Raw genomic sequence first — 24,763 nt, forward strand, 5'->3', positions numbered from 1 at the left:
CTGTGTCACCAGCCCATCTCACTTTCCAGGTGACTCGGAGGAGGAGGACATGGGGCTCCTGGAGGTCAGCGTTACGGACATCAAGCCCCCAGCCCCGGAGCTGGGCCCCATGCCAGACGGCCTGAGCCCACAGCAGGTTTGTGGGAGGAGCGGGGTGTCTTCAGGGGGAGGGACGGTGAGGACCCCAGCCTGCTACCTGGGACCATGCAGATCTGGGTCTGGAAGGGGAGTTGATGATCAGGGGGCCCTTGACAGAGCCCCAGCTGGGTGGGGGACCTCCTGGGGTCTCGACCTGCTGCACAGACTTTCCAAATTGGACCCTGCAGGTTCCACGCCATCATCCTGGGTGGTGGTGGGGCTGCATGTGGAGCTCTTGCTTCCCAGCCCTGCGGCAGCCAGAGTAGCTCCTGTGTAACTGGGTCAAACGAAGGTGTTTGAACAAAGGGCCTGCAGTCCCTTTCTGGGAAGCACTGAGCTAATCCAGTTCAGGGAGGATCCCTGGAGGTGCCCGGCCCCCCTCCCCCAATCCACCCACCTGTCATCAGTTCAGACCCCAGAGTCACCGCAGGCATCCCAGGAGCAGGGCTCTTCGGGCGATGTCTTCCTTCTCCAGAAGTGTCACATCGAGATCGGGGTGGCTGTGCCCTGGGACCTTCCTCGGCAGAGTCAGGTTTGGGTTTTTCCCTGCTGGGGTTTTCTTAGCCATGAGGCAGAGGGAGAGACCCCTGCCTCCCTCTGGTCATGAGGGCTCTGAGCAAGACATGTCGGGGAAGCAAATGCAATGAGGGGGTTGGCCGGTTTGGAGTTGGCAGGAAATCCTGAGGATGGGCCCCTTTTGCAAATCGGAGATACGGCCACACCTCTCGTCTTGGGAGTCCATCCGCCTCCTTCTTTCCTTCTTTCTCCTGCCTGGCCCCTGGCAACACTGAGGTGGTGACCCCCCTGCTCCCTCTCCTATGCAGTGAGTCACTGTCAGAGCCATCAGAGCTCAGAGCCAGGCAGCACCCCAGGCTGCCAGCTCGTAATCCGGGGTTCCCCTTTTTGATGTCGGCCGGGTCTGTCTCCTTGGGAGCCTTTTGCATTTCTTGCATCAGCAATGTTAGTTACTCTAGGCCAGTGGCTCTCAACCGAGTTTATTTTGTCCCCCAGGGGACATTTGGCAATGTCTGGTGATGCTTCTGGTTGTCACAGCTTGCGGGGGGTCGGGTGCTACTGGAATCTGGTGGGTAGGGGCTAGGGACGCTGCTACACGTCCTACGGTGCACGGGACGGCCCCAAGCATCAGCATGCCGAGGTGGAGAACGCTGCTCTGGGAACACCTGGGAAACTGGGGATCATTGACAAGGCATCCTGCTGTGGGGCAGCTTGAAGGACAGGGGCCATGGTCAGGCCCGGGCGTAGGCAGGGTGGTGGGAGGAGATGCAAAGGTGTGCCAGAGGCAGGAGGGAGGAAACAGAGGGGAGCAGGGGAGATGGTGGTGGGCGCCTGGATCGATGTTCTCAGGATGGCTTTGGGGGCACAGTGGGGATCAGTCACCCTCCCAGCTCTGGGCCAAGGTGGATAGGCTCCGCCCTCGGACACCTCTCATGTGCGATACCTTTCATGAGCTCTGTCCCAGCTTTGCTGCACGCTAGAATCACCTGGGAAGCTTTAAAAAACACTGTTACCGAGGTTGCACCCCATAGCAATTCCTTCAGAATGTCTGGGGTGGGAGTCACATGATTCCAGTGTGCAGCAAAGTCCCCCTGCGCCCCCCAGCCCGCATGCTGCTGTATCCAGGTGAGGGCTTCTTGACTGGGTGCTGGTCGGTCTGCACCTGAGAGATGCACTAATTTGAGCTGAGGAGAGACAGGGAGGGCAAGAGGGGAAGGATAAGGGGCGGGGATGTTTAGCTTGAAGTAGAGCCCACTTGGTGGGGATGGGAGAGAGATTGGTTAAGGATTGGATCTATAAGTGTCGGGAGCTGAGATTTCAATTTCACCTAAGAAAGAATTTTCTACTAAAGTTGTCCAAAGATGGAGGAGACCACCCGTCCCCATGGAGGAGAGTGGTGGTTTCCCATCCCTGGATGTGTGGGAGCAGAGACCAGGCAGGGGCCTCGAGTCCCAGTGTCCCCTGCCCCCATGCTGCAGTCTGGGGAGCACGGGCATTTGTCTGGGGTTGGCAGGGCCTCTGGAAGGGAATGCTGGCCTGCCAGGCCCCAGTGGTCCAGGAGCAGCTCTGGGAAAGACGAGTTCCTTCTGTCCCGCGGCCGGCAGCTCCACTGGGCGTCATGACTCCTCGTCCCATCACCCGGGGCTCCGCACGCAGCCGGAGCTCACTCTGTGCCGTGGTTGGCACAGGTGCCGACTGTGCTTTCTGCCCGAGCAGGTGGTCCGGAGGCACATCCTGGGCTCCATCGTGCAGAGCGAAGGCAGCTATGTGGAGTCTCTGAAACGGGTACTCCAGGTAGGACTCTGGGGGGTCTGGGGAGAGGGCAGGGGAGACCCCGGAGGGACATTTTACAAGGAGCGTTTGGGGACTGTGGGCATTTTTAAGGGGAAGGAGCCAAAGGCCAGGGCTTTTATGGAAACAGCAGGAACTCCAAATGGGGGACACCAAGAATTCCAGATGCCTTGGTGTTCACAGGATGACTGCATTTTCTGAAACCATGTCGGGGTTCAATAAAATGAGCTGTATCCTATGGACTTGAGGGCATGTGGTGCCTCTTGTGCCTCCCTCGCCACTCTGGGAGCCCCCGGGGCAGGGGCTGACGTCTCCCCGTCATCTTGGAGCTCCCTGGGTGCGCCCTCTCCCCTGTGATCCGGATGCACAGGAATTGCTAAGTAGATGCTTGCGTGACTAAGGTGTGCTGGCCTGGTCTGTAGTTTGCATTCCTGAAAAGGTGAACCTTCTGGGATGTTGTGGGCTCTCGGGGAGGACAACAGGGAGGGGAATTGTAGGGGTGGGAGGGTGCTAGTAACAACCTCATTTCCCCTCCTGAGTTTGGATCCACAGTGGAGGAGCCCAGACCTCAGGCAGGTGGAGACAAAAATATCCCGTGTTTCTGACAAAGCTGGTTGGAGAGTGTGGCTCTAGGTCTTGCTGTGACAAAGCTGGTTGGAGAGTGTGGCTCTAGGTCTTGCTGTGACATCACTACCACTGCTCCGTTAGACAGACTGGCTCACCTGTGGGCAAGGCCGACCTGGGCCGGCCCCTGGGGACTGCCTCCGTGGAGCTCCTTGCAGGCAGGGGTCTGCCCGAAAACCCAGCTTAACACATAAGTCACGGGGGTGGGTTATGGATGGGCAGAAGGGTCAGGAGTGTTACGATCACGGAGATCCTTCCAGAAGGACAGGTGAAGAGTGAGGGGTGGGTGCTCCTCCCGCAGGAAGGTCTGCCGAGTTCTGCTTGGCCCGGTCCACGTGGCCATGAGGGCAGTGGGGGCAGGGGCTGTGGCCTGGCCTCGGGGCACTCACCCCGCCCGCGCCCCCGCCTCAGGATTACCGCAACCCCCTGATGGAGATGGAGCCCAAGGCGCTGAGTGTCCGCAAGTGCCAGGTGGTGTTTTTTCGCGTGAAGGAGATCCTGCACTGCCACTCCATGTTCCAGATCGCCCTGTCCTCCCGCGTGGCCGAGTGGGACTCCACCGAGAAGATTGGGGACCTCTTCGTGGCTTCGGTAGGTGTCCCCAGACTCTCCCCAGCCTGCCAAGGTGCCAACCGCGGCCGTGATCTGGATGTGCTCCGGGCCAGCCTCCTGCCTCCACCTGGTCGCCTCGTCCCAGCCAGCGGGGTCAGAGGGTGGCAGGGCCTGAGTCGGCCTGGCCTACGCGGGGGTGGGCGTGACACCTTGCAGCGTGTCCTTGGAGATGTCCGCCCGCGTGCCTCCCGCTCACTGTTCTGGCTCCGCCTAGGTGGCAGCGCCTCCAGGAGACTGGCCACTGTGGGCAGCCACCTGGCCGATCTCAAGCGCCCCCTGCCGAGTGCTCGCGGAGGGACCACTGTGCGACGCTCCCACAGAGCATGGCCTTGGCCCCAGAGCGTGCTGCAGGGTGTCGTGCTCCCGGAGACCTGGCCTGGTCCCAGCTCAGCTGTGCAAACGTGGGCAGCTCCAGGGCCCTCTCGGGTCTCAGGTCCCCATCTGTGGAAGAAGGGGGTGTGCTGGACTCATGGTTTTTGACACTGAAGTCTGTGGGCCCCAGAGAGATTCATGGGGTGAGAGATGGTCAGATCGGTGGAAACTGCTTCGATATGTTGTAGGCAACTGGGTTCTGCTAAAAGACAAAATCCCAGCACCCTGGTCGGTGTGTCCATGGGGCTCAGGTCAGGAGCGCCATCCTTGAGGGTGGGGAGCTGGGGGGCGTAGCAAAGGGCCGCCATACCCCCCTTCGCCTGTGGGCCAGGCTGCCGTGCTGGGGGACGAGGGACCTCCCCGGGCTCTCCTTAGCACCACCTCTTCCTCCCTGTGACCTTGGTGTCTCTTTGCCTCTCTGAGCCCTGTCCCCTCCCCTCACCGGGTGACAGGTTTCCTCACCTCAAGGCTAGCTGAGACCCTCCAGGCAGAGGAGGACTGTGGTCGCCGGTGAGGGTGGGGTGCTGGTCGCCCGCCCCCTCGCATGGATGTGACCCTCCCGGGCCGTGCCCACACCTGTTACAGTTCTCCAAGTCTGTGGTGCTAGACGTGTACAGCGACTACGTGAACAACTTTACCAACGCCATGTCCATCATCAAGAAGGCCTGTCTCACCAAGCCCGCCTTCCTCGAGTTCCTCAAGGTGGGCCCGAGGGTGGTCCAGGGCCCCTCTCAATGGAGCCCCGGCCGTCGGGGTGGGGGGGCAGGGAGGTGTCTCAGGAGGTAGGGATCGCTGCAGCAGCACTTCTTTGGCCCAGATGCCTCTCTTCTTTCCTTTGGGCCATCCCCAGTCCCACGGGAAGAAAATCTGCCTGTCCTTTCCCCACTCCGCCAAGGGGAGGGTGAAGAAGAGTTAAAGTTTCTGTAAGCCGCTTGGGATCCTGGAGTTCTGACAGGTGGAAGCGTAGGCCTGTGGCATCTGCAGATGGTGGCTAGGCTTGGTGTGGCTCAGCTTGTGGCCGGGATGATCCCTTTTCTTAAAGCGGTGCTTTGGGGATCACGTGCGAGAATAGAGTTTAAAGGACTATAGGCCTCAAGTAGCTGTGGGACCAGGTCCCCAGTCCCCATTTCCTAGGCGCACACGTAGGTGAGTCAGAGACGTGCCACCCAGCAGAGGGCGCAGGTGGGCTAGGGCCCCCCCCCCCCCCGCCCCGAGCCGAGCAGCCTACAGCCTGGATCCCAGAGGCTCAGGGGGCTTTCTCAATGGGGCGCCATCCGACATGGGTCCTGGGGGGTCAGTGGGGTTGAAACGGAGAGATGAAGAAGAGGGTGTTCCAGGTGCAAGGGTGATGGGGCAAAGGTCAGAGGCAAAGTCTGGTTGGATCCTGGGAGCACTGGGTGCCTGGGAGAGAGGCCCAGAGCAGTGGAGTTCAGTTTGGGCAGATCTGGACCTCCTGGCCCAGGGGCTAGGATGTCGTATTTCAGGCAGCGGGGAGCCACTGAAGTTTTGGGTGGAGGCAGATGGAGGCAGAGGCCAGTGGGGAAGCTGTGGCGGCAGCCTGGGTCGCAGGGGCTGAGGGCCCGGGTCAAGGTGACAGGTGGGTGGATGGAGAGGTGGAAACAGAAGCAAGACACAGGACAGTAAGAACCGTCCCCCTGCCGATCCTCACCCCGGCCCAGGCCCGTCCGCTTTAGTTTAGGTGGAGGGAATGGTTGTCTCGGCTACTTTCCGTAGCCTGACTTCTTGGATAAATTGCTGAAATGTCCTACTTAGGCTTTTAGTCCAGAGACTTTAACGTGACGCTCTAGGCTTTCCAGGGTGAGGGGCTGTACCGGGGAGCCCTGTGGTGGCAGGGACCCCTGACTGTGGAACCAGGGACCTCCTGGGCTCTTCTCTTGGGCCCAAGGCTGAGCAGGGTCCTGGGTCCAGGGAGGGGAGCCCGGGATGGGCCGCATCTGTACCCCGGGTGCTGGGCCCTTGCTGCGGAGGCTCAGTGAATCACCCCCCTCATCTCCAACAGCGGCGGCAGGTGTGTAGCCCCGACCGCGTCACGCTCTACGGGCTGATGGTGAAGCCCATCCAGAGGTTCCCGCAGTTCATCCTCCTGCTTCAGGTACCACGGGGGATTCCGGCGGCCACCAACCTGCAGGGTGGGGCGTGGCATGGTGCGAGCCTCGTGGGGTTGGGGCAGGAGGGCTGGCTTCTCATCCGTCACCCACAACCCACGCATCTGTGCACGGTGGGCAGGGCCTTGGCCCCCCGGCCCCCTCTTTCCCCACTCCTAGGGTGGAGCCCATCGAGCTTACTTTCGCCTCCCCTGGTGGGAACGCGGTGACCGGTGGGTGTGGGAAGGCACGTGGAATGCGGGCGACTGTGGGGCCCCTGGCAGTGAGGAGATGCCCCGGGGATGCTCTGATCTTGGCACCTCAGGCTTCCCGAGGGAGCGTTAGCCTCCACGCTGGGCCCCGAGAGCATGAGGCACCTCCCCTGATTGCCGGGGGTCCTCAGTCAGGGGGTGAGTCCCCCTGGGGCGAAGGCTGGCTGCCAGCCCAAGGGCCCAGCAGGGTTTCCTCTCTGTTCTCAGAGTGACCAGCAGCAGGAGTGGGTCTCGTCTCAGTGTACAGTTCATCAGTGAATCAGGGATCGGTCCGCACAGCTATTTTATTTTAGTTATTCATTCACTAGCTGCTTCTTGAGGCCTTGCTCTATGTCAGGCCCCGCCTGTCCTGCCTACAAGCTGGGCCCTTCTCAGGCCCGAGTGTGGAGGCGGAGGCTGTGACCCCAGCCAGGGGAGGGTCTGCTGGGGTGGGGGTCTCAGTCGTGGCTCCCTCTGGGCCCCGGCAGGACATGCTGAAGAACACCCCCAGGGGCCACCCGGACAGGCTCTCGCTGCAGCTGGCGCTCACGGAGCTGGAGACACTGGCCGAGAAGCTGAACGAGCAGAAGCGGCTGGCCGACCAGGTGGCCGAGATCCAGCAGCTGACCAAGAGCGTCAGTGACCGCAGCAGCCTCAACAAGGTGCGTGCGTACCTGCCCTGCAGCCGGCCTCGCCTGTCGCTCTGCCTCCTGCCCCGTGGCACCCACCAGGTGGCAGTGTTCTCCGAGGGAGGCGATTCCTTGCTTCTCTCTGAGCCCGCAGACCTTACCTGAAGGATTAATCTTGACTAGACCTCCACATTCGTTACTACTCATGTGATTTTAGGATAAAAGCTGATTTAATTCAGCAGTGTAATTGCCAGTAAAGATGCCAGAAATGATAGCCTAGTATTGTGCTTAAACTAGCGGGCCGTGGAGTCAGAGTCTGGGTTTGAATCCAGATTTTGCCACTGGTGCTTACTGTGTGGCCTCAGGGGAATCATCCAACCTCTCTGAACCTCAGTTGCTTCCTCTGTAATGAGAAGAGCTCGATGGCGCCTGACCCTCAGGGCTTCTGCGAGGCAAATGAGAGAGTTGGCAAACTGGCAGACCCAGAGCCCTTAATACAAGGTGGCAGCTGTCATTATTAGTGTTATTTTTTAAGAAGCAAAAAGAAAAATCCACGCCATGTTTTGGGATTGCAACTTAGGAACATTCTAGCAAAAAAAAAAAAATCTTGAAACACTTTCAAATGAGTCTATTAGGGAACTCTGTTTTTATTTTATTTTATTTTATTTTTTTGCGGTACGTGGGCCTCTCACTGTCGTGGCCTCTCCCGTTGCGGAGCACAGGCTCCGGACGCACAGGCTCAGCGGCCATGGCTCACGGGCCCAGCCGCTCCGCGGCACGTGGGATCTTCCCAGACCGGGGCACGAACCCGTGTCCCGTGCATCGGCAGGTGGACTCTCAACCACTGTGCCACCAGGGAAGCCTGGGAACTCTGTTTTTAAAACACAAAGTTGGTACAAAAAAAATTAGTCACCTCCCAGAGTCACCTGTTGGTGAACTTTATTTTTTAAATTTTATTTGTTTATTTATTTGGCTGCGTTGGGTCTTCGTTGCTGTGCGCGGGCTTTCTCTAGTTGTGGCGAACAGGGGCTACTCTTCGTTGCGGTGCACGGGCTTCTCATTGCGGTGGCTTCTCTTGTTGCGGAGTATGGGCTCTAGGCGTGCGGCCTTCAGTAGTTGTGGCACGCGGGTTCAGTAGTTGTGGCTAGTGGGCTCTAGAGCTCAGGCTCAGTAGTTGTGGCACATGGGCTTAGTTGCTCCGCGGCATGTGGGATCTTCCCAGAGCAGGGCTCAAACCCGCGTCCCCTGCTTGGCAGGCGGATTCTTAACCACTGCGCCACCAGGGAGGTCCCCTTGGTGAAATTTAGTCCTCTGTTTCCCTAGTGGCTTGTGACATGGGCCGCTTGCAGCTGCACCCACATCTGGGAGGCCCCGGGCCCCGCCTTCTTTCACCCACCAGAGTGTGGGGTTTGGCCCCAGGGCACTTGGCGAGGGCAAGCGTTGTTCTTTGGGGAAGGGACATCCTGTGGAGTCACAGGGAGGTGTTCAGGTATTTGGGGGAAAACTGGGAGCCTCCTGGCTCTGTGGCCCCAAAAGCAGAACTGAGGCCAGTGACTAAGGCCGATGAGATTTCAGCCACACGGGCTGGAACTTTCTAATGTTTGGGGAGTGTCACCAGGAGCACCACAGCGCTTCCCACGCGGCCCCGCCCTTTACAGTACATGATACTCCCTAACCTGCGTTGTCATGTTTGATTTTCACCACAGGCCTGCAAAACAAGGCCCGGACAAGTGAACTTGCAGGGTCCCTTGCAATTCTAAGCTTCAGGGTCCTGCGTCTTAAGACTGTCCCACCTCAGGCCAAATTCAGGCTGCACATGTGTATTTAGGCCCACACAGTATTTTTAGGAAAATGGAATTAATTGCCAACATTTAGAAATGGAGAAATGTCCCACAACATTTAGACTCATGTATCTTCTTAAGGGTCGGAAGAGCTGGCACTCCGACCCACCCTCCTATGTGGCACCAGTCACCTGAGTAGCGGCTGCCCTTGCCCCCTCAGTCCACATCCAGGTCTTCCCACTGAGGTTACTTCTGGCCCTGCAGGCATCTGAGTTTGCTTTGCCTGTTCCAGGAGTATAGAGATGGGAAGGAAAGATGAGGCAGGGGATGGAGCCCCCTCCCCGGGGTGTATCCCCATCCAGGATTGCTCAGGGTGGGCCTGAAGGGTAGGGGTCATCCCCCCTCCCCGCCTCCAGGCAGGACTTCCCCAGCCAGTTCCACACAAGCCTTCTATTTTTTTTAAAAAAATTATTTGTTTATTTGGCTGCGCCGGGTCTTAGTTGCGGCATGCGGGGTCTTAGTTGCGGCATGCGGGGTCTTAGTTGTGGCACGCGGGATCTTTAGTTACGGCATACAGACTCTTAGTCGCGGCATCCAGCTCCCCGACCAGGGATCGAACCCGGGCCCCCTGTGTTGGGAGCACGGATTCTTAGCCAGTGGACCACCAGGGAAGTCCCAAGCCTTCTATTTTGAAATGTCTCTCGGGTTAAAAAGACCTTAGTCCAGCCATGGCCAACGTGCTAGTGTTTGATGGTCTTTGCACTTGGGAAGTATCTTCTTCTGTCTTTAGCTCCTTTCCTGTAACCAAGAGGGTTTCTCTCGCTTTGGCTCACACACTTGTGAGATCACTCGGGAGAAGGAATCCCTTCTCCTTAGCACTTGCTCTGGGAAGAGCTGTCTGTCCCCTTCTGCTCTGTCCGCTGGGGGGGACCCGGGCTGTGAGGAGCAGTGGTCACTGGCTGGAGGTCAGGGGGACCTGTTGGGTGTTGGGCGAGGAACTGACAGCCCCAAGCCTCAGTTTCCCCACCTGTCAAGTGGGTGTGTCGGATGCGTGTGGGATGGTGTCGTGGAGAGAGTGATGGTGGCCTCACACCACGCCTTCCCCTGCCAGGGCCCCCCTGGGGCAGTCTCGGCCAGTTCTGAGGCCAGTGCAGTGATTTCCCTCTTGCCACCCATCACCCACAGAGAAGTGGAAACGAAACTGGGTGTGCCCGAAGTGCAACGGTGTCGGCTGTTTCAAAATGTGCCTGCTCAGGACGCGACTGCAGGGGGCTGCTTGTGCAATACCCGAGTTTTCTGTTGTCTTTCTTGTTTTCAATCTGCTTAAGTGGCAGGAGGATGGTTGTCGGAAGCCCGGGGACTTTCCTCTCTCCTGAGGAAAAGGGTCACGGCACACTTAGCCGTCTTCTGAGGGGCCTGCTGTCTTCAGGGTCCCAGCTGTGTCTACACGAGCTGGCAGTCCGCTTGCTGGTGGAAGCTGTGGGCTGGGGGAGCCCAGTCTTAGCAGTCATGGGGGTACCCTGGGGCACCCTGAGACTTTTTGTGTGTGTTGGGAGCAGCAGGCTTTCTCTGACTCCTCTCACCCCCAGTCAGGAGCCAGAGGGCGTGTGGCTGGCTGCCGGGTGCTGGGAACAGCGTGTGTGGCCTGGCTCTGTCCTGCCCTGCCGCTCAACCGGCACTGGGTCTCAGCAAGTCTCTTTACCTCTGGAATCTCCGTCCCCTTGTCCAGAAGTGGGGAGGCCTCAGCGTGCTTGAGGCGATTAAATGAGAGGTGGACTCTTTAGTGGCATGTGGTGTCACTCGGGCTTTCGTGTCGCCTGGAGAGACACCGCTCTTCACAGAACAGAAGGGCGTTCTGTCCAGGAGAGGTTTGGGGATGACCCGCCCTTTCCCTTGTGAGGATGGGGCGGAGGGGCGCTAGCTGTTGTCATCAGAATCACGGGCTTTGGGAAGGAATTTTGCTGAATACTCCTTTTCCTCCTCAGCAAAATCCTTAGTTAGTAAAGAGACGTTTTCCCAGCGGGTCTCTGGGTCTGATGGTGGTCCGGGGCTGGCAGCATTCTTGGAATCCAGCCCGAGATGGGCAGACGCCTGTTCGGATGCTGGAGGCTTGAAGGCCTTCAGCCTTGTCAGAGGGTTGCCTTGTCGACCAGCAGATCTGTCCCAGCCCCACACGAGGCCTTCCACGAGGCCAGTAGCTGAGGTTGTTCAATAGGTCAGGGTGACGAATGGGACCTACTTTCAGGCCAGGAGTCTCCCTGCTTGAGGCCACACGAACAGTGGCAGCAGTGGGGAGAGTGGCCATCTGTGGGGTGTCCCGTCGCAGGGCCGGCTCCTTGGGTGTGTGGCCTGTGCCGTCACCAGGGTGGGCGCTCAGAAGGGCCCCACGTTTGCCTTAATACTCTGCCATTGCCATCTTGAAATTCCTTTTTTTTTGGCGGTACGCGGGCCTCACTGTTGTGGCCTCTCCCGTTGCGGAGCACAGGCTCCGGACGCGCAGGCTCAGCGGCCATGGCTCACGGGCCCAGCCGCTCCGCGGCATGTGGGATCTTCCCGGACCGGGGCACGAACCCGTGTCTCCTGCATCGGCAGGCGGACTCTCAACCACTGCGCCACCAGGGAAGCCCTTGAAATTCTTAATAATTCTGAGCGAGCACCGGGTTTTCCTCCTCTGCTGGGCTCTGCGGATCATGTAGCCAGGTCCGGTCACACGTTGTTGCCTTGGTGATGTGAGCAGTAGAGGTATCGCCCACTTGACAGCTGAGAAAGCTGAGGTGTGGAGAGGTGACATGGCGCCTGCCAGAGGGCTTCACAGCGGGTGCTCCGGGAACCAAGGTCAGAGCACGGGTCTGCGGCTCTGGAGCTGGGCCGCTGGCAGTGGCTGGCTCACCTGAGCAGGGGTGCTGGCTGGCTGCTGGGGCCGGTGGGTGGTCAGTGCCTTTTGTGTCCCGGGGATGGAGGGCGTGGCCTGGCCTCATCCTCCGCCTCTCCCAGCTGTGGTCCCCTTTGTATGTGGAGGGAGAATCCTGGGTCTTTGGCACAGCGATGTCTGTGGAGCAGCCCGTGTACGATGTTGGTGTTGACCTTGCTCTGTCCCCTCCCCCCAGCTTTTGACCTCAGGCCAGCGTCAGCTGCTCCTGTGTGAGACGCTGACGGAGACCGTGTACGGTGACCGCGGGCAGCTGATCAAGTCCAAGGAGCGCAGGGTCTTCCTGCTCAGCGACATGCTGGTCTGCGCCAACATCAACTTCAAGTAAGCAGACCTGGCTGTTGCCCCTCCCTGGGGACCCCTCCTGTCATGTCCCAGTCCGTCATGGCTGGGGTCCTGCGTGAGCTCATCGGAGGCCTCCAACGTCCCGACTTCCTCTTCTATCCCTTTGTGCCTGCTCTGTCCCTGGTCCCCAGAGCTAGGAAGCACCTGCAGAGGTCACTGAGGGCAAACAGCTGTCTGTTGCACAGGGTGGACTGTTCTGGAACTCTGCCGTCGGAACTGAACAGTCTGCTGAGTTTTGACCACTTTGAAATTCAAGAGATTCTTCCCTGTTCCCAGCCCAGATCCCAAATCCCTGCTGCTTTAAGTCAAATAGATTTTCCTCCGGCCGGATCTGCGTGTTTCTCAACATGAGTCTTTGCCTTTCCCCCAACTCCCTGCAGGAGCCTGCTTTCCCGGTTCTGGGTCAGAGGTTGTAGAAATGCCCAGAGGCGGGCTGCCAGGTGCTGCCTGGAGTCGGGGTTGGAGCTGGAGCCCCGCAGTGGGGAGAGGGTGGTTCTTCAGACCAGAGTCTGCAAACTCGTGGCCCGTGGGTTGCACTAGGCCTCTGGAAACCCTGTGTTTGGCTCCTACGGGGAGTTCACACAAAGGTTGAGACATCTGGCTTCTCTTAGAAACGTGAAGATCTCGCGTTCTGGGCCCACACTGCCTGGGGCCACACGGGCCTGCAGGTGGGTTGCGTGAACTCTTTACTGGGGCTCCCACCTTCATTCATTCCCTCCTTCCCTCATTCAAGCACTATAATTTTTTTTTTTTTTTTTTTTTTTTGCGGTACGCGGGCCTCTCACTGTTGTGGCCTCTCCCGTTGCGGAGCACAGGCTCCGGACGCACAGGCTCAGCGGCCATGGCTCACGGGCCCAGCCACTCCGCGGCATGTGGGATCTTCCCGGACCGGGACACGAACCCGTGTCCCCTGCATCGGCAGGCGGGCTCTCAACCGCTGCGCCACCAGGGAAGCCCAAGCACTATAATTTTTAAGTCCCGTTTATATCCTGGACTCTGTGCAGGTGCCAGGGATCTGACCTACACCCTCTCTGCCCTCCTGTTGCTTGGAGCCTAGCATGGTGTGAAAGTGTGATGAGGGTGTTAGTGGCTCACTTTTAGGGGTTCATCTTGGGTGACTTGGGGTGAGTCACGTGACCTGTCTGAGCATCAGTATCCTCTTCTGGAATAGTACAGGCTTCCTAGCAGGGCCACTGTGGGAATAGGTGATGGAAGACCAGTGCCCACTCCAGGGAGAAGGCCCTCCGTGTGGTCCGCTCTGCCCACAACTGGCCCAGCCCAGTGGCCGACCCCCAGGGGGGTCTCAGCGGCTGCAGTGGTTTTTACGGAAACCACTCTGTAACGATAACGACCCTTCTTGTCTTTTTCCTCAGGCCTGCCAACCACAGGTAGGGGTGCCAAGGCTTGGGGTGGGTGTGTGATTCTGGATATGGGGCTGGGGCCTGGATGCCCTGATGCTTCTGCCCCTTCCTCCGTTCCCTGCTCCGCCTGGCTTGGTTTTGGCCTGAGGGCTTGTGCTTGGGCTGTGAGGTGCCTGGCTGAGCTGACCTGCTGAGGAGCGGCTCTGGCTGGCCCTGGGGCTGGGTGCTGCGGGCTCTCCAGGGCCGTGTCCTCTCTTCCTGGCAGGGGCCAGCTGGAGATCAGCAGCCTGGTGCCCCTGGGGCCCAAGTATGTGGTGAAGTGGAACACGGCGCTGCCCCAGGTGCAGGTGATGGAGGTGGGCCAGGAGGGCAGCTCCTATGACAAGGACAACGTACTCATCCAGCACGCCGGCGCCAAGAAGGCCTCGGCTGCGGGCCAGGCCCAGAGTGAGTACCTGCCCGACACTGCCCTGGGAGCACCTGCCCGGGCTCGGCCCCCAGGCCCGCGGGCACTTGGCCCAGAGACTTTTCCTGCTCTACGTAACTGTACACAAACACACACCCACATCCCTACCTGAGTGTGCAAATGCATGCTGCACGCAGTCACCCCTCACAGCCCCTGCCCACCCCAGTCCTGTACACCCTGGCGAGCGTGCACACACACACACGCACACACGTGCACACGCATGCGTGCACACGCAGTGACCTTGGATCAGAAAGGGTGACCTCCAGTGCCTGCCTGGCCATTGCTTGCTTCCATGTGGGACCTCGGTTCCCCCGTCTATTCAGCGAGGGGCCCCGGTGACACTCACCCTGTCCCTGAAACCCTCAGGGCCCAGGACAACAAGGACAGTGAGAACTCGGGGTGGCAGCCTCCCCCGTGCGCCCCGTCCTCTCCATCTCCGCAGTGCTGTGGCAGGAACTTCCTGGTGCTGCCCTTCCCTCCCCTTTGCCCCTTCCTGTCCTGTCCCGTCCCATCCTCTACCCTCCCCAGGCCGACTTTTCAAAATGCGTGTCAGAGCTGTGTGTCACCCTCCACCTGAAATCCGCCGGTGGCTTCCCACTGCTCTCAGGGTGAAGTCCCAGGTTCTCGCCCGGGCGAAGAACCCCCCCATCCTGGGGGCCCACCTGCCGCCCCACCTCAGCCCTCCCCGCTCCTTCACTCCCTGGGCTTGGCTGCCCTGACCTCTCCGTTCCTGGGGGGTTGAGCCCCCTCCTGCCCCAGGGCACACTCCCAGCCTCTGCCCTTCTCCAGAGTGTTCTCCTGCCATCCTGTTTTTGTCTATCTGCCCCTACTCATCTTAGCTCAGGTGACACTTCCTTAGAGAAGCCCTTCCTGATTCCTTTGGACTTGCCAGGTCCCCGTCCAGTGCTCCCAAGGCCCGGGTGTGTTTTCACCTCTATGGTGATGGTCTGGTTTCCATCTTGTCTTTTCCCTTGGTATGACCGTAGCCCTCCGGAGCCTGGTATGTGGTGGGTGTTAATAGACATTTGTTGAATGAACGAAGGACGTAACTGCATGGCCAGCAGGAAGGCACTTGGCTGTCACCCCTCCCCACTGGCCAGCTCTGTCCATCCCTGACCTGGGAGGTGGCTCTGAGGGAGGGACTCACCACACACTCTCGTCCTCGGAAGGCTGCGCCCACTTCAGCTGCTGTGTCCCCCTCCCGAGGCCTGGGAGGCATGGGAGGCTGTCTTGTGTTCCTGGCTCTCTGTTCACAGAAGCCCCCTGGGAGGGGCTCCCGGCCCATCTGCCCCCCTCAGCGGTGCCTTTAGCCCTGGCTCCACTCCACTCTCCCCCCACCCTTCGGGCTCTTGCTCTGGCAGTGCTCCTTCAGCCACTGTGGTATCTGTGGCCACATTTCTCAAAGTAGAGTACTAGGCTGCCAGACCCCCTTGAAAGAGGAAAAAAGAAATCCTTGTTGAACCCCAGGTGGCCTTGGGTGGTTTTTTATTATATTGTTATTCAAATATGCGCAAGTATAAGACTAGGTATAATGAACTCCTTATGCTCATATCCCTTGAACAACCATAAAACCAAAACAGAATCACAAGTGGAATAAAAATGATGCTACAAAATAATAAAACTCAAGGAACAGCATTAATTTAATGTGATGGGTGATGTTGTTTCGTTGGCACCAAACTGCTCTCAACATAGACGTGGTCCTCTTGTGGGGCAGGTTCTTTTGAGTTCTCTGCACCTGTACCCCAGAGTGCCTCACGGTGATCTCCATTTCCCACCAGCTCATGCCGTTTGGGGCGCTGCAGAGCCCTTCTTTGCCCTTGGTTTGGTGTGAGCGTATCTCTTACCGCCCACGCCCACCTTGCTCTGTGTTCATTACCTGGTGACCATCACGTGGTACCAAAGTCCACGGAAGCCCTGGTACCATGCAGCAGCCTGTGGCTTTAAAGCCATTGTATCCAGGTGACTGAAGATGTGCATCCGATTTTTAGAGAATCATCTCGATGCAAATCCAAATTACATGCCTCCGCCCCTCGCTGGGATTCTGTAAGATCTCAGCTTGAGTAACCATGGTGTAGAGGACACAGCCCGAATTCCCTAGCCTGGCATTCAGGGACCTCCCCATCCAGTCCTGCTGGGCCCTCCCGCTCTGTCTCTTGCTGCCCTCCCTCCACGTCCCCGACACTGCATTTGTATCATCACCAGAGATCAGGGCACCCTCAGCCCCCATCCCATCTCTGTCCTATCACCCCGATATCTTTCTCCCCAGTACCTCCCACCATCTGCAGTTGTTAATTGACTCCTCCCTGACCCTGACCAGGTCATAAGCTCCACAAGAACAGGGATCCTGTCTGTCTCATTTGCAGCTGTCTCTCCAACATGTAGACTAGAACCTGCCATATAGTAGGTTCTTAGTACATCTTTGAACAACTTACCGTTCCTGGGCTTCCTTATGCCACAGTGCCTTTGCACCTGTGGTTTTCCTTTTTTGGCAGTGCCACGGCTCTCCTGGGCCTGCGAAGTCTCCTCGCCTCTCATGGGCACAGTTGGTTCTCAGTCTTCTGGTCTCCTGTGACCCTTTGTATAGACTGAGAGTGGCCCAGATCCTAGGCGCTAGACTTTACCCGTGATTGGATTTGTCCCCACTAGTAGACAAGAGCCTGGTACATTTCCTTCTGTATCTCTCGTGCCACATCTGCAGGGCGACAGCTCTTCTTTTTTGCAGTGCGTACCTGCTTGGGCCCTTGGTGGTGCCTTCCCCACCCCTGAGGCTGAGTAGGGTCTCTCTCTGCCCAGATAAGGTGTACCTCGGGCCCCCGCGCCTCTTCCAGGAGCTGCAGGACCTGCAGAAGGACCTGGCTGTGGTGGAGCAGATCACCCTCCTTGTCAGCACGCTGCACGGCACCTACCAGGTACCCAGCACCGGCCTCGGCAGGAAAGTGTGGGTGGGCTCCTCTCCTGCCCGGTCTCCCGATGTGCCCTGGCCTCTGGGCTCCCACTAGCAGCGGTACTGTCTGACGCTCCTGTCGCTACCTGGAAGTCTGGTGGGCGGCCTCCGGTTCGGGTTGAAGCTCTGGTTCGAGTTGAGCAGGGCCCGGCTATGGGCACTTTTTTTTTTTTTTTCCGTTCTCTGCTCAGTGTCTGGTCTGTCCTGCAGCTCCTTCCCGAGCCTCGTCCCAGGCTGGAGAGGAAGCTGGCTGGGAGGGTGTGTCCCTCTCAAAGGAGGGGTGCCATGGAGGGAGGAAGGTCTGAACCAAGGCCTGGAGCCCGGGGAGTCGGCATCCCCCCACCGCTTGTGGCTGAGTGAGCCGCCCAGGTCGAGCTCCCGCACTGACCCTCGGCTCCTCTCCCCTTGGGGCCCCGACTGCTGTGGGATCTGGGGTGGCTTTCGGGGAGCCAGAGGGCTGTATGGTGACCTCCTTGGCCTCCTTGACCCTAGAACCTGAACATGACCGTGGCTCAAGACTGGTGCCTGGCCCTGCAGAGGCTTATGCGGGTGAAGGAGGAGGAGATCCACTCGGCCAACAAGTGCCGCCTCAGGCTCCTGCTTCCCGGGAAACCCGACAAGTGAGAGGAAGGGGGGCCTTGGAGAGGGGCGTCGGGACCAGCCTGCTTGCCAGCACTGCGGGGGTGGGCGTGGGCGTACACGCATCGTGGGCCGTGCCCGGCAAAGCATTTGACACAGAGCAGGTGCTCGTGGTCAAATGAATGAATGAATGAACGAACGAACGACCTATCTGTACCTGGGGTGAGCCTGTCCTCTGTTAGGCTACTGGGACACCCCGCCAGCGGTTGGTAGACTGTGCAGTCCCCTGGGGCCAGGCCCTGGGTCCGCTCTCACGGATCCAGCCTCCCCACAAATGCTCCCGCAGGAGCTCACGCTCGGTCGACCCACAGCTGATGTTTGTGGAATTGATGCAGAGATGGGGAAGGCGATCTGTCTGATCCCCGCTCTATAGAGGAGGGAGGCGAGGCTCAGAAGTAGGTGGCAGAGCTGGGTTCTGAGGAGTCTGACTCCGAAGCCTAGGCTGGTGCAGTGAGGGGCTCAGAGCCCAGGTTTTGACCTCTCGGTTGGGCAGGGACAGTGTTACAAGCACAGTGGCTGCAGGGAAGGGGAGACTGGGGCGCTGTGGTCTGAGGCAGGTCCGGGAGGCAGGATGCGAGGCCCAGGACTGGAGTCTGAGGGTCAGCAGCCTGGAACCTCCTGGGTGCCCTCGCACAGTGGCCTGCGGAGCGGCTCTCTCCCCTTCTCTGCGCCCCTGCCTCACCTTCCTGTCCACCTCCCGGGGGCTGGGATGGCTCACAGCGGGGAAATGGGCCCCGGAGAACAATGAAGGGGCTTCCGCTGCTCTAAGGTGAGATGACAGTGTGGTGACAACAGTGACCTCTGGCCACCCCAAGCCTGTGCATGCTGCCATTCATTCATTTTTTCATTCATTCATGTGTCCATTCAGGAGACATTTACCAGGAAAGTGCCCTGTGCCGGGTGCTGGGAACAGGCCCGAGTCAGAGGCTCCGGGTCAGGCGTGTGCGGGTGTCTGACGAGGCCTGTGGAGCCCTGACCAGGTGGGGCCCTGGAGGGCCTCTCGAGTCACAGCCTGCAGAGGGCCAGACCCCCCATGGCCTTGCTAGGCACCCACGCTGGGGTGCCTGGGCTGGGCTGGGGGCCACGGGCTGGTCGCTCGGGGGAGTTACCTGCCCCCTCCCCGGGGCTGTGGTGGGTGGAGGGAGCCCTCCCCCAGGGCACTGAGGCTTTGCCAGGCCACTGGCCTCTCTGGCCATGCTGTGGTGCTCTGCACAGACCTCGCTCTATCTCCAGGGCTGGTGGTTGGAGGGAAGAGCTGCGTACCTCCCGGGTGAGCCAGGCCCCGTTCCAGCACTCAAGCTCCTGCCCTCTCACCGCAGGTCCGGCCGCCCCATCAGCTTCATGGTGGTCTTCATCACCCCCAACCCCCTGAGCAAGATCTCCTGGGTCAACAGGTTGCACTTGGCCAAGATCGGACTCCGTGAGTAAAGCCCCGGGGGTCAGGAGTGCGGAGAGGGGAGGTCTGGGGAGTGTATATGTGAGTCAGAGGGCATCATCCAGTCTTGGGGGGCGGGGAGGCTTCTGAGTGGAGGGAGATGGTGCAGCGGAGAAACAACTGGGGCCAGAGGCTCTGCTTCGTGACCTTGGACACGTCACTTCCCCTCTCTGAGCCTCAGTTTCCCCATCTGTAAAATGGTGGGAGTTGACAGAAAGTAAATTAGTAGTTGCCAGGGGCCTGGGAGGAGGAGGGAATGGAGAGTCACCACTAAAGTTTTTTTTTTGGTGAGAGTGATGAAAATGTTCTCAGATTAGATAGTGGTGATGGTTGCCCAAGTCTGCGAATATACTAGAAACCAGTGAGATGTACTCTTTAAAGGGGTGGGTTTTATGGTAGCTGAATTATATCTCAATAAAACTGTTACATAAAGAATGATGCAGGTTGGACTAAATGATTCTCAAACAAAGGCCTCTTTATAATTCTTTTCTCCTATGCACCCCCTAATAATAGTACAGATAAATAATATTTATAGAGTGCTTCCTGTGTGGCAAGCATTTTTCTGAGCATTTTACATACATCTCTTTCATTTCACGTTCACAATAACTCTACGAGGAAAGTCTGTTGTGAATCCCTTTGTACAGCTGAGGATTCTGAGGCCCAGAGAGGTGCAGTGGCTTGCCTGAGGTCACACAGCAGGGAGGAGTTCAGAACCTGGGCAGTCGGCTCCCAGAGCCCACTCTCAACCCCTGTCCATTCTGCTTCCTCAAGTTAGTGGGCTTCTGTCTGCCAAACCACATTCATTAAATTATAATTACTTTGTGCTTTTTTTGAATTGGCAAAAGGCCTAGTTTCTTGCCAATCAGGACCGTTATTTGCTGTGACCTACTAGAATTCCCATTTGCTGATTCCAGTCAATAGCAGTGATTTCTGGGTTTTGTTTGTTTTTATTTCTGGCGTGATCTTTATCTAGATAAATATGTATTTCTGATAGATTTTAAAACATTTCTGGAAAGGAGTCAGGACCTTCGTCAATGGCTTTCATCAATTAAAAAGCTATTTATTGGGCTTCCCTGGTGGCGCAGTGGTTGAGAGTCCGCCTGCCGATGCAGGGGACACGGGTTCGTGCCCCGGTCCGGGAAGATCCCACATGCCGCGAAGCAGCTGGGCCCGTGAGCCATGGCTGCTGAGCCTGCGCGTCCGGAGCCTGTGCTCCGCAATGGGAGAGGCCGCAACAGTGAGAGGCCTGCGTACCGCAAAAAAACAAAACAAAACAAAAAAAAACTATTTATTGAATCTCTACAGTAATTTTAGGCATAGGGGAAAAGAACAATAACAAAAACAGAAAGGTCCCTGTTCTCAAGGAACTTACAGTTTATGAGGGGCAGGCAGAGATTTACATGAGGAACAAATCAACAGGGAGGGGTTGGTGCTGTGAGGGGGTAGAGCTGGATGCGTGACTGACACCGAGCCTGGGGGCCGGGACTGCTGTCAGGGAGGGCCTCTGAGGAGGTGACGTCTGAAGCTGTGCAGAGGTCTGGGTAAAGCGATCCAGGCTTTGGAACAGCAAGTGCAAAGGTCCTGAGGTAGCCAGAGTTGGTGAATGGTGGGGTGTGGGGGGAAACAGGTGGCAGTGGGGAGCAGGTTTTCCAGAAAGCCAGGGTGAGGTGCGTGGAGCTCTTTCTTGACGCGTGGGGCTGTGGGTTGCAGAGCTGAGAGAACTGGACAGCGGTGTGAACTGATTTCTATTTAAGTGGATCGTTCTGGCTGCTGCTCGGAGAGAGGCATGTGGAGACTGGGGAGGGAAACGGGGAAGAGGCTGTGGCTTTGGAGGAGCCGGCATCAGAGCCTTCTGCTCCGCCAGCCCCTTCTTGGATCGGGTGTTGACATCGCACAATCCTCCGCTGGATGTTTCTGGGCGACCAGGAGGCCTGCGGAGGGTGGAGGAAGGGTTTTAGGTAGAGGCTGCCCCGGCCCTGGCAGAGGGCTTCGGAGATTCCAGCCGAGGAAAGGTTAAGGTGGCCTGCCCGCTGGGCCTCGGGCCACCCGCTCCGCTCTGTCCCCTTCCTGTGGAGCAGTGCGTCTAGGGCAAGCTCCCGAGCCCCGTTTGTACACCCGCTAAAGGCAGGTGCATGTCCCGTTTGAAGCCCAGACGCTTTGCCGAGTGGGCCTTGGTGCTGGTGGGAGGGGAGCCTACAGATGTGAGCATCTCTGTTCTTGGCGGCCTGTGAAGACACTCGGCTGCCTTATCTCCACATGGTTTCACTGCAGCAAAAGTTTTAATGGAAAGAGAGTCATTTGAAATCTTATTTGAATGCCTGGGTTCCCCTGGGGCCTGAATAATCTGTTTCTTCTATTTTGCCAGTTTTTTTTTATCTTCAGTGCCTGGTGCCGAGGAAAACAATATGAGTCCATTAGAAATAGGCCCGTTAGAAATAGAACCGTTAAAAACATTTATGCACAAAGGATGTTATTCTTTTAATTTTTTTTTTTCTGCGTCTTTCTCTCTCCCTGACTCCAGCGTGCTGAGATCGTAATCCACTAAAGATTGGGAAAGAGAGGGCTGGAGTTGGGGGTGCCTGGCATCCGAGAGGGTGGGGCCAGTTCTGTCCCTTGGGAGGGCAGGGGTCCTGGGGAATCTGGGGACCCAGTTTACATCCCAGTGTGGCCACTGCTGTGCTGTGCGGCCTGAGAAGGGCAGGCTTCCTCAGTAACTTGGCCTAGAGTTCCACGGGCCTTTTCCCTGTTGCATTGCGGGATCTTAGCACTGCATGAAATGGGGCCAGACAGCGTGGATTCAGTTCCCGGTTCTGCCGCTTGCCAGCTCCGAGATCTTGGGCAAACGATTTCACCTCTGCATGCCTTGGATTCTCCATCAGAAAATGGGGATATTCATAGGGTATCTTGTGAGCATATGGGGAGATGGTGCCTGGAAGGCGCCTGGCAGACCGGAGAAGCTCCTAGGAAAGGGGTGTCTGCATCTCACAGTAGGGAAGTGACTGGCCTGGGGTCACATGACATTTAGTATTGTGCCAGGATGCCCTCCCCCTCTCTCTGCCAATTAGTCTCTGTTCATTAAGGCTCCAGAAAAGAGATGCAGATAGGAGGCTCCAAGGGTGGGAGTGGGGAAAGGGGAGATTGGGGCTTCCAGCTCTACCTTCCCGTGTCCCCCCCACAACCCTTACAGCTCTAAGTGCTGCATCCCTGGCCCAGGGACCCCTGCAGCCTCTCCCCCCATGGCCTTCCTGGTTCCCACCCCTGGAGGACCAGGGCTGGGCAGGCCCCAGGCTAATCCCACGCTCCCAGGGACAGGTCCTCGCTGGGCGTGGCCTGGCTGGCTCTCCCCACTGCCTGTGGCTTGGTTAGTTTTCCAGCCTTCATTCCTCACAGTAACACTGACGTGCCACCTTATGACGGATCTGGTTGCGGAGTCCTGAGCGTGGCCCAGGCTGCGTGCTGCCGAACGTGTTCCAACCCTCATCTCTCATCTCCATTAGCCCTCAACCGTCCCAGAGCCAGGGACCTGCCCAAGCCCTTGGCCGGAAGTGGTAGGTCTGCTCTCCAGGAGGGGGACCGAGGGTACTGGCCCAGGAGCCCGACTTGGGTTTTACCCCAGCTGGGTGATCACGGCCACTGCCTGGCCTCCCTGGACCCCGGCGTCTCTCTCTGCAGGATAAGATGCATGCTGAGGTCCCAGCATGTCTGTGGCCATGGCCAGGAGCAACTCCGTGGTGCTGCGAAGTGTGAGAGGGGCCTTGGATTTAAGAAGGAAGAGAAGGGCAGTCCAGACTGTCCGCCGGGGCAGCAGTGGCAGGAAGGGCACGGTGCTGGGACTCAGGAGGCGTTTGGGAGGCAGGCGGGGCGGGAGAAGCAGGGCAGGGCCAGCGCAGGTGGTGGGCTCAGCCCAGCGGCGGTGGGTGGTCTGACCTCAGGCACCGTAAGCGGCAGCTTTTCAACCGTGAGGACGGTGGTCATAACGGGTACTATTCCTTGAGTGCCTGGTGTACACTGGGTACTAAATATAGTCTTTCCAGTGCTCACAACAACTCCAAATGGTTGGAATTATTTCCCCCATTTTCCAGACGAGGCCCCAGGCTAGGAGAGGTTAAGTGCCCAGCCCTGTACCCCGCAGGGCCCTTCTGGCAGAGTCGGCTTCCTGCAGCCGGCGGGTGGTCCTGAGGGTTCAGGGGGTGGGGGGAGCGAGCGGGGACGTGGGCTCCGGCCCTGGAGCTGCTCCCACTGCCCCCTGGAGTACTCTCGAGTTCGGTGGGTGCTGGCAAACAGAGCTGGATGCTAAATAAGCCCCCACTTAACGTCAGTTGGAAACCGCAGCTTTGCCCCTGGTGCCTGTTCTTAGTGTCGTTTATCCCAAGCGGGCTTTCAATTTCCAGTGGTAACAGCCTTCTCATGTGGTCTCAGCCGCTCTGGTTTTGTGAGGGGAACAATGGCAGTGGCAGATGGGGAACAACAACTCCAGTTTCTTTTAACGTTCCCAGTCGCAGGCAGGGAAGGCACCATCTGAAACCAGAAGGTCAGATCATTAAAGGAACGTATAGTGATAAATTGTCAGGACTTGACGGGCTGTGGGTGCGCGGCGAGAGGAGAGGGATGAGCTCGGGGCGACGTGGTGACGGGCGGGCACGGGGGCTTATCTCCACCCGCTGAGCTCCAGGCTAGCAGGTGGGCTTGACTGCTCTCTCGGGCTCCTGCCCCTGGGGAGGCGAGGGTCTGTGTGACTGTAAGCTCCTTGAGAGCAGGGCCTGACTCTCCAATCTCGATCATCTTTGTTCACTGCCCAGAGCCTTGTCCAAGAGGCAGCGCGGTGGCTGTGATGTGAGCTCCTGCCAAGGAGAAGTGGTGTCCCCCAGGGCGGGTGGGCTTGTCTCGGCTGTCACGGCCGGGCCGCAGGCGCTGTGCAAGGTGCCCCAGAGGTTAGTTGCTTGGCTCCTGGACTCCCCGACCTCCGTTTCCCCAGTGTAGACGGGGATGGGAACTCCGACTTGCCCTGGTGGCTGTGGGATGACGTGCGGGACAGAGCTTTGTAAACTGTGAAGTGCGGCGCGCACAGCCGTTCTGTTTTGGTGATGCCCATCCCGTGCCATCGTTGTACTTTCCTTGATGGCCTCTCTTCCTCGGTGGCGGGAACCAGGTTTCATGCGACTCTGTCTCCAGGGCTCAGTGGGGCAGAGGGCCTGACACCAGGGACGCCTCTGGCCCGTTTAGGGAGGGAGCTCCCTGTCCAGCGCCTCCACGGCTTGAGGGGGTGGGGCAGGCACCGGAGCCTCTGCGGAGCCAGCTGTTCACAAAATAATTTCTGACATTTGCGGATGTCTTCATCTTCTCAAAGAGCCTCCGCACCTGCCCCCGCATTCCGGCTCCTTTCTGCTGTGACCTACACGCAGACCTAAACGGCATTTTTAAAGCCCCTTTATTGCGGTGTGATTGACATACAAAGAGCTGTCCATATTTCAGGAATACAACTTGATGGCTTTGGAGGTAAGCATACCCCTGTGAACTCCATCGCCACAGTCTACGCCACAAACAAACCCACCCTCTGAAAAGCTCCCTCCTGCCCTCTTCCTTATTATTGTTATTTTTTGTGTGTGTGATAAGCCCGCTTAACATCAGATCTATCCTCTTAGCCAATCTTTAAGCACGTCATACAGAATTGTTAGCTATAGGCTGTACAGATAATCTCTAGGATTCACTCACCTTGTAAAAGCAAAGCTTCGTACCCTTGGATTGGTTCCTCCTGTTTCCCCCCACAGTTGACCATATTTCTGCAGTGTTGCTCTGTGCTGGCCGGGGATTGGGGGTGGTGACTG

General features: G+C 58.2%; 1 protein-coding gene across 8 annotated transcripts in view; it reads left to right on the forward strand.

The window, feature by feature from the left end:
* ARHGEF10L (Rho guanine nucleotide exchange factor 10 like) overlaps positions 1-24,763 on the forward strand; it is a 145,889-nt gene that overhangs the window by 71,673 nt on the left and 49,453 nt on the right. For all 8 annotated transcript variants that reach the window (XM_060015325.1, XM_060015327.1, XM_060015322.1 and 5 more), the window contains 11 exons: positions 30-136; positions 2,371-2,448; positions 3,481-3,660; positions 4,639-4,755; positions 6,074-6,166; positions 6,898-7,071; positions 11,927-12,072; positions 13,720-13,901; positions 16,714-16,829; positions 17,357-17,484; positions 18,823-18,923. In XM_060015325.1, coding sequence (XP_059871308.1) covers positions 30-136; positions 2,371-2,448; positions 3,481-3,660; positions 4,639-4,755; positions 6,074-6,166; positions 6,898-7,071; positions 11,927-12,072; positions 13,720-13,901; positions 16,714-16,829; positions 17,357-17,484; positions 18,823-18,923 — 1,422 coding nt within the window. The remainder of the gene's footprint in view (positions 1-29; positions 137-2,370; positions 2,449-3,480; positions 3,661-4,638; positions 4,756-6,073; positions 6,167-6,897; positions 7,072-11,926; positions 12,073-13,719; positions 13,902-16,713; positions 16,830-17,356; positions 17,485-18,822; positions 18,924-24,763) is intronic.

The sequence above is a fragment of the Delphinus delphis genome, chromosome 1 (genome assembly GCF_949987515.2).
Source record: "Delphinus delphis chromosome 1, mDelDel1.2, whole genome shotgun sequence".
Lineage (NCBI taxonomy): Eukaryota > Metazoa > Chordata > Mammalia > Artiodactyla > Delphinidae > Delphinus > Delphinus delphis.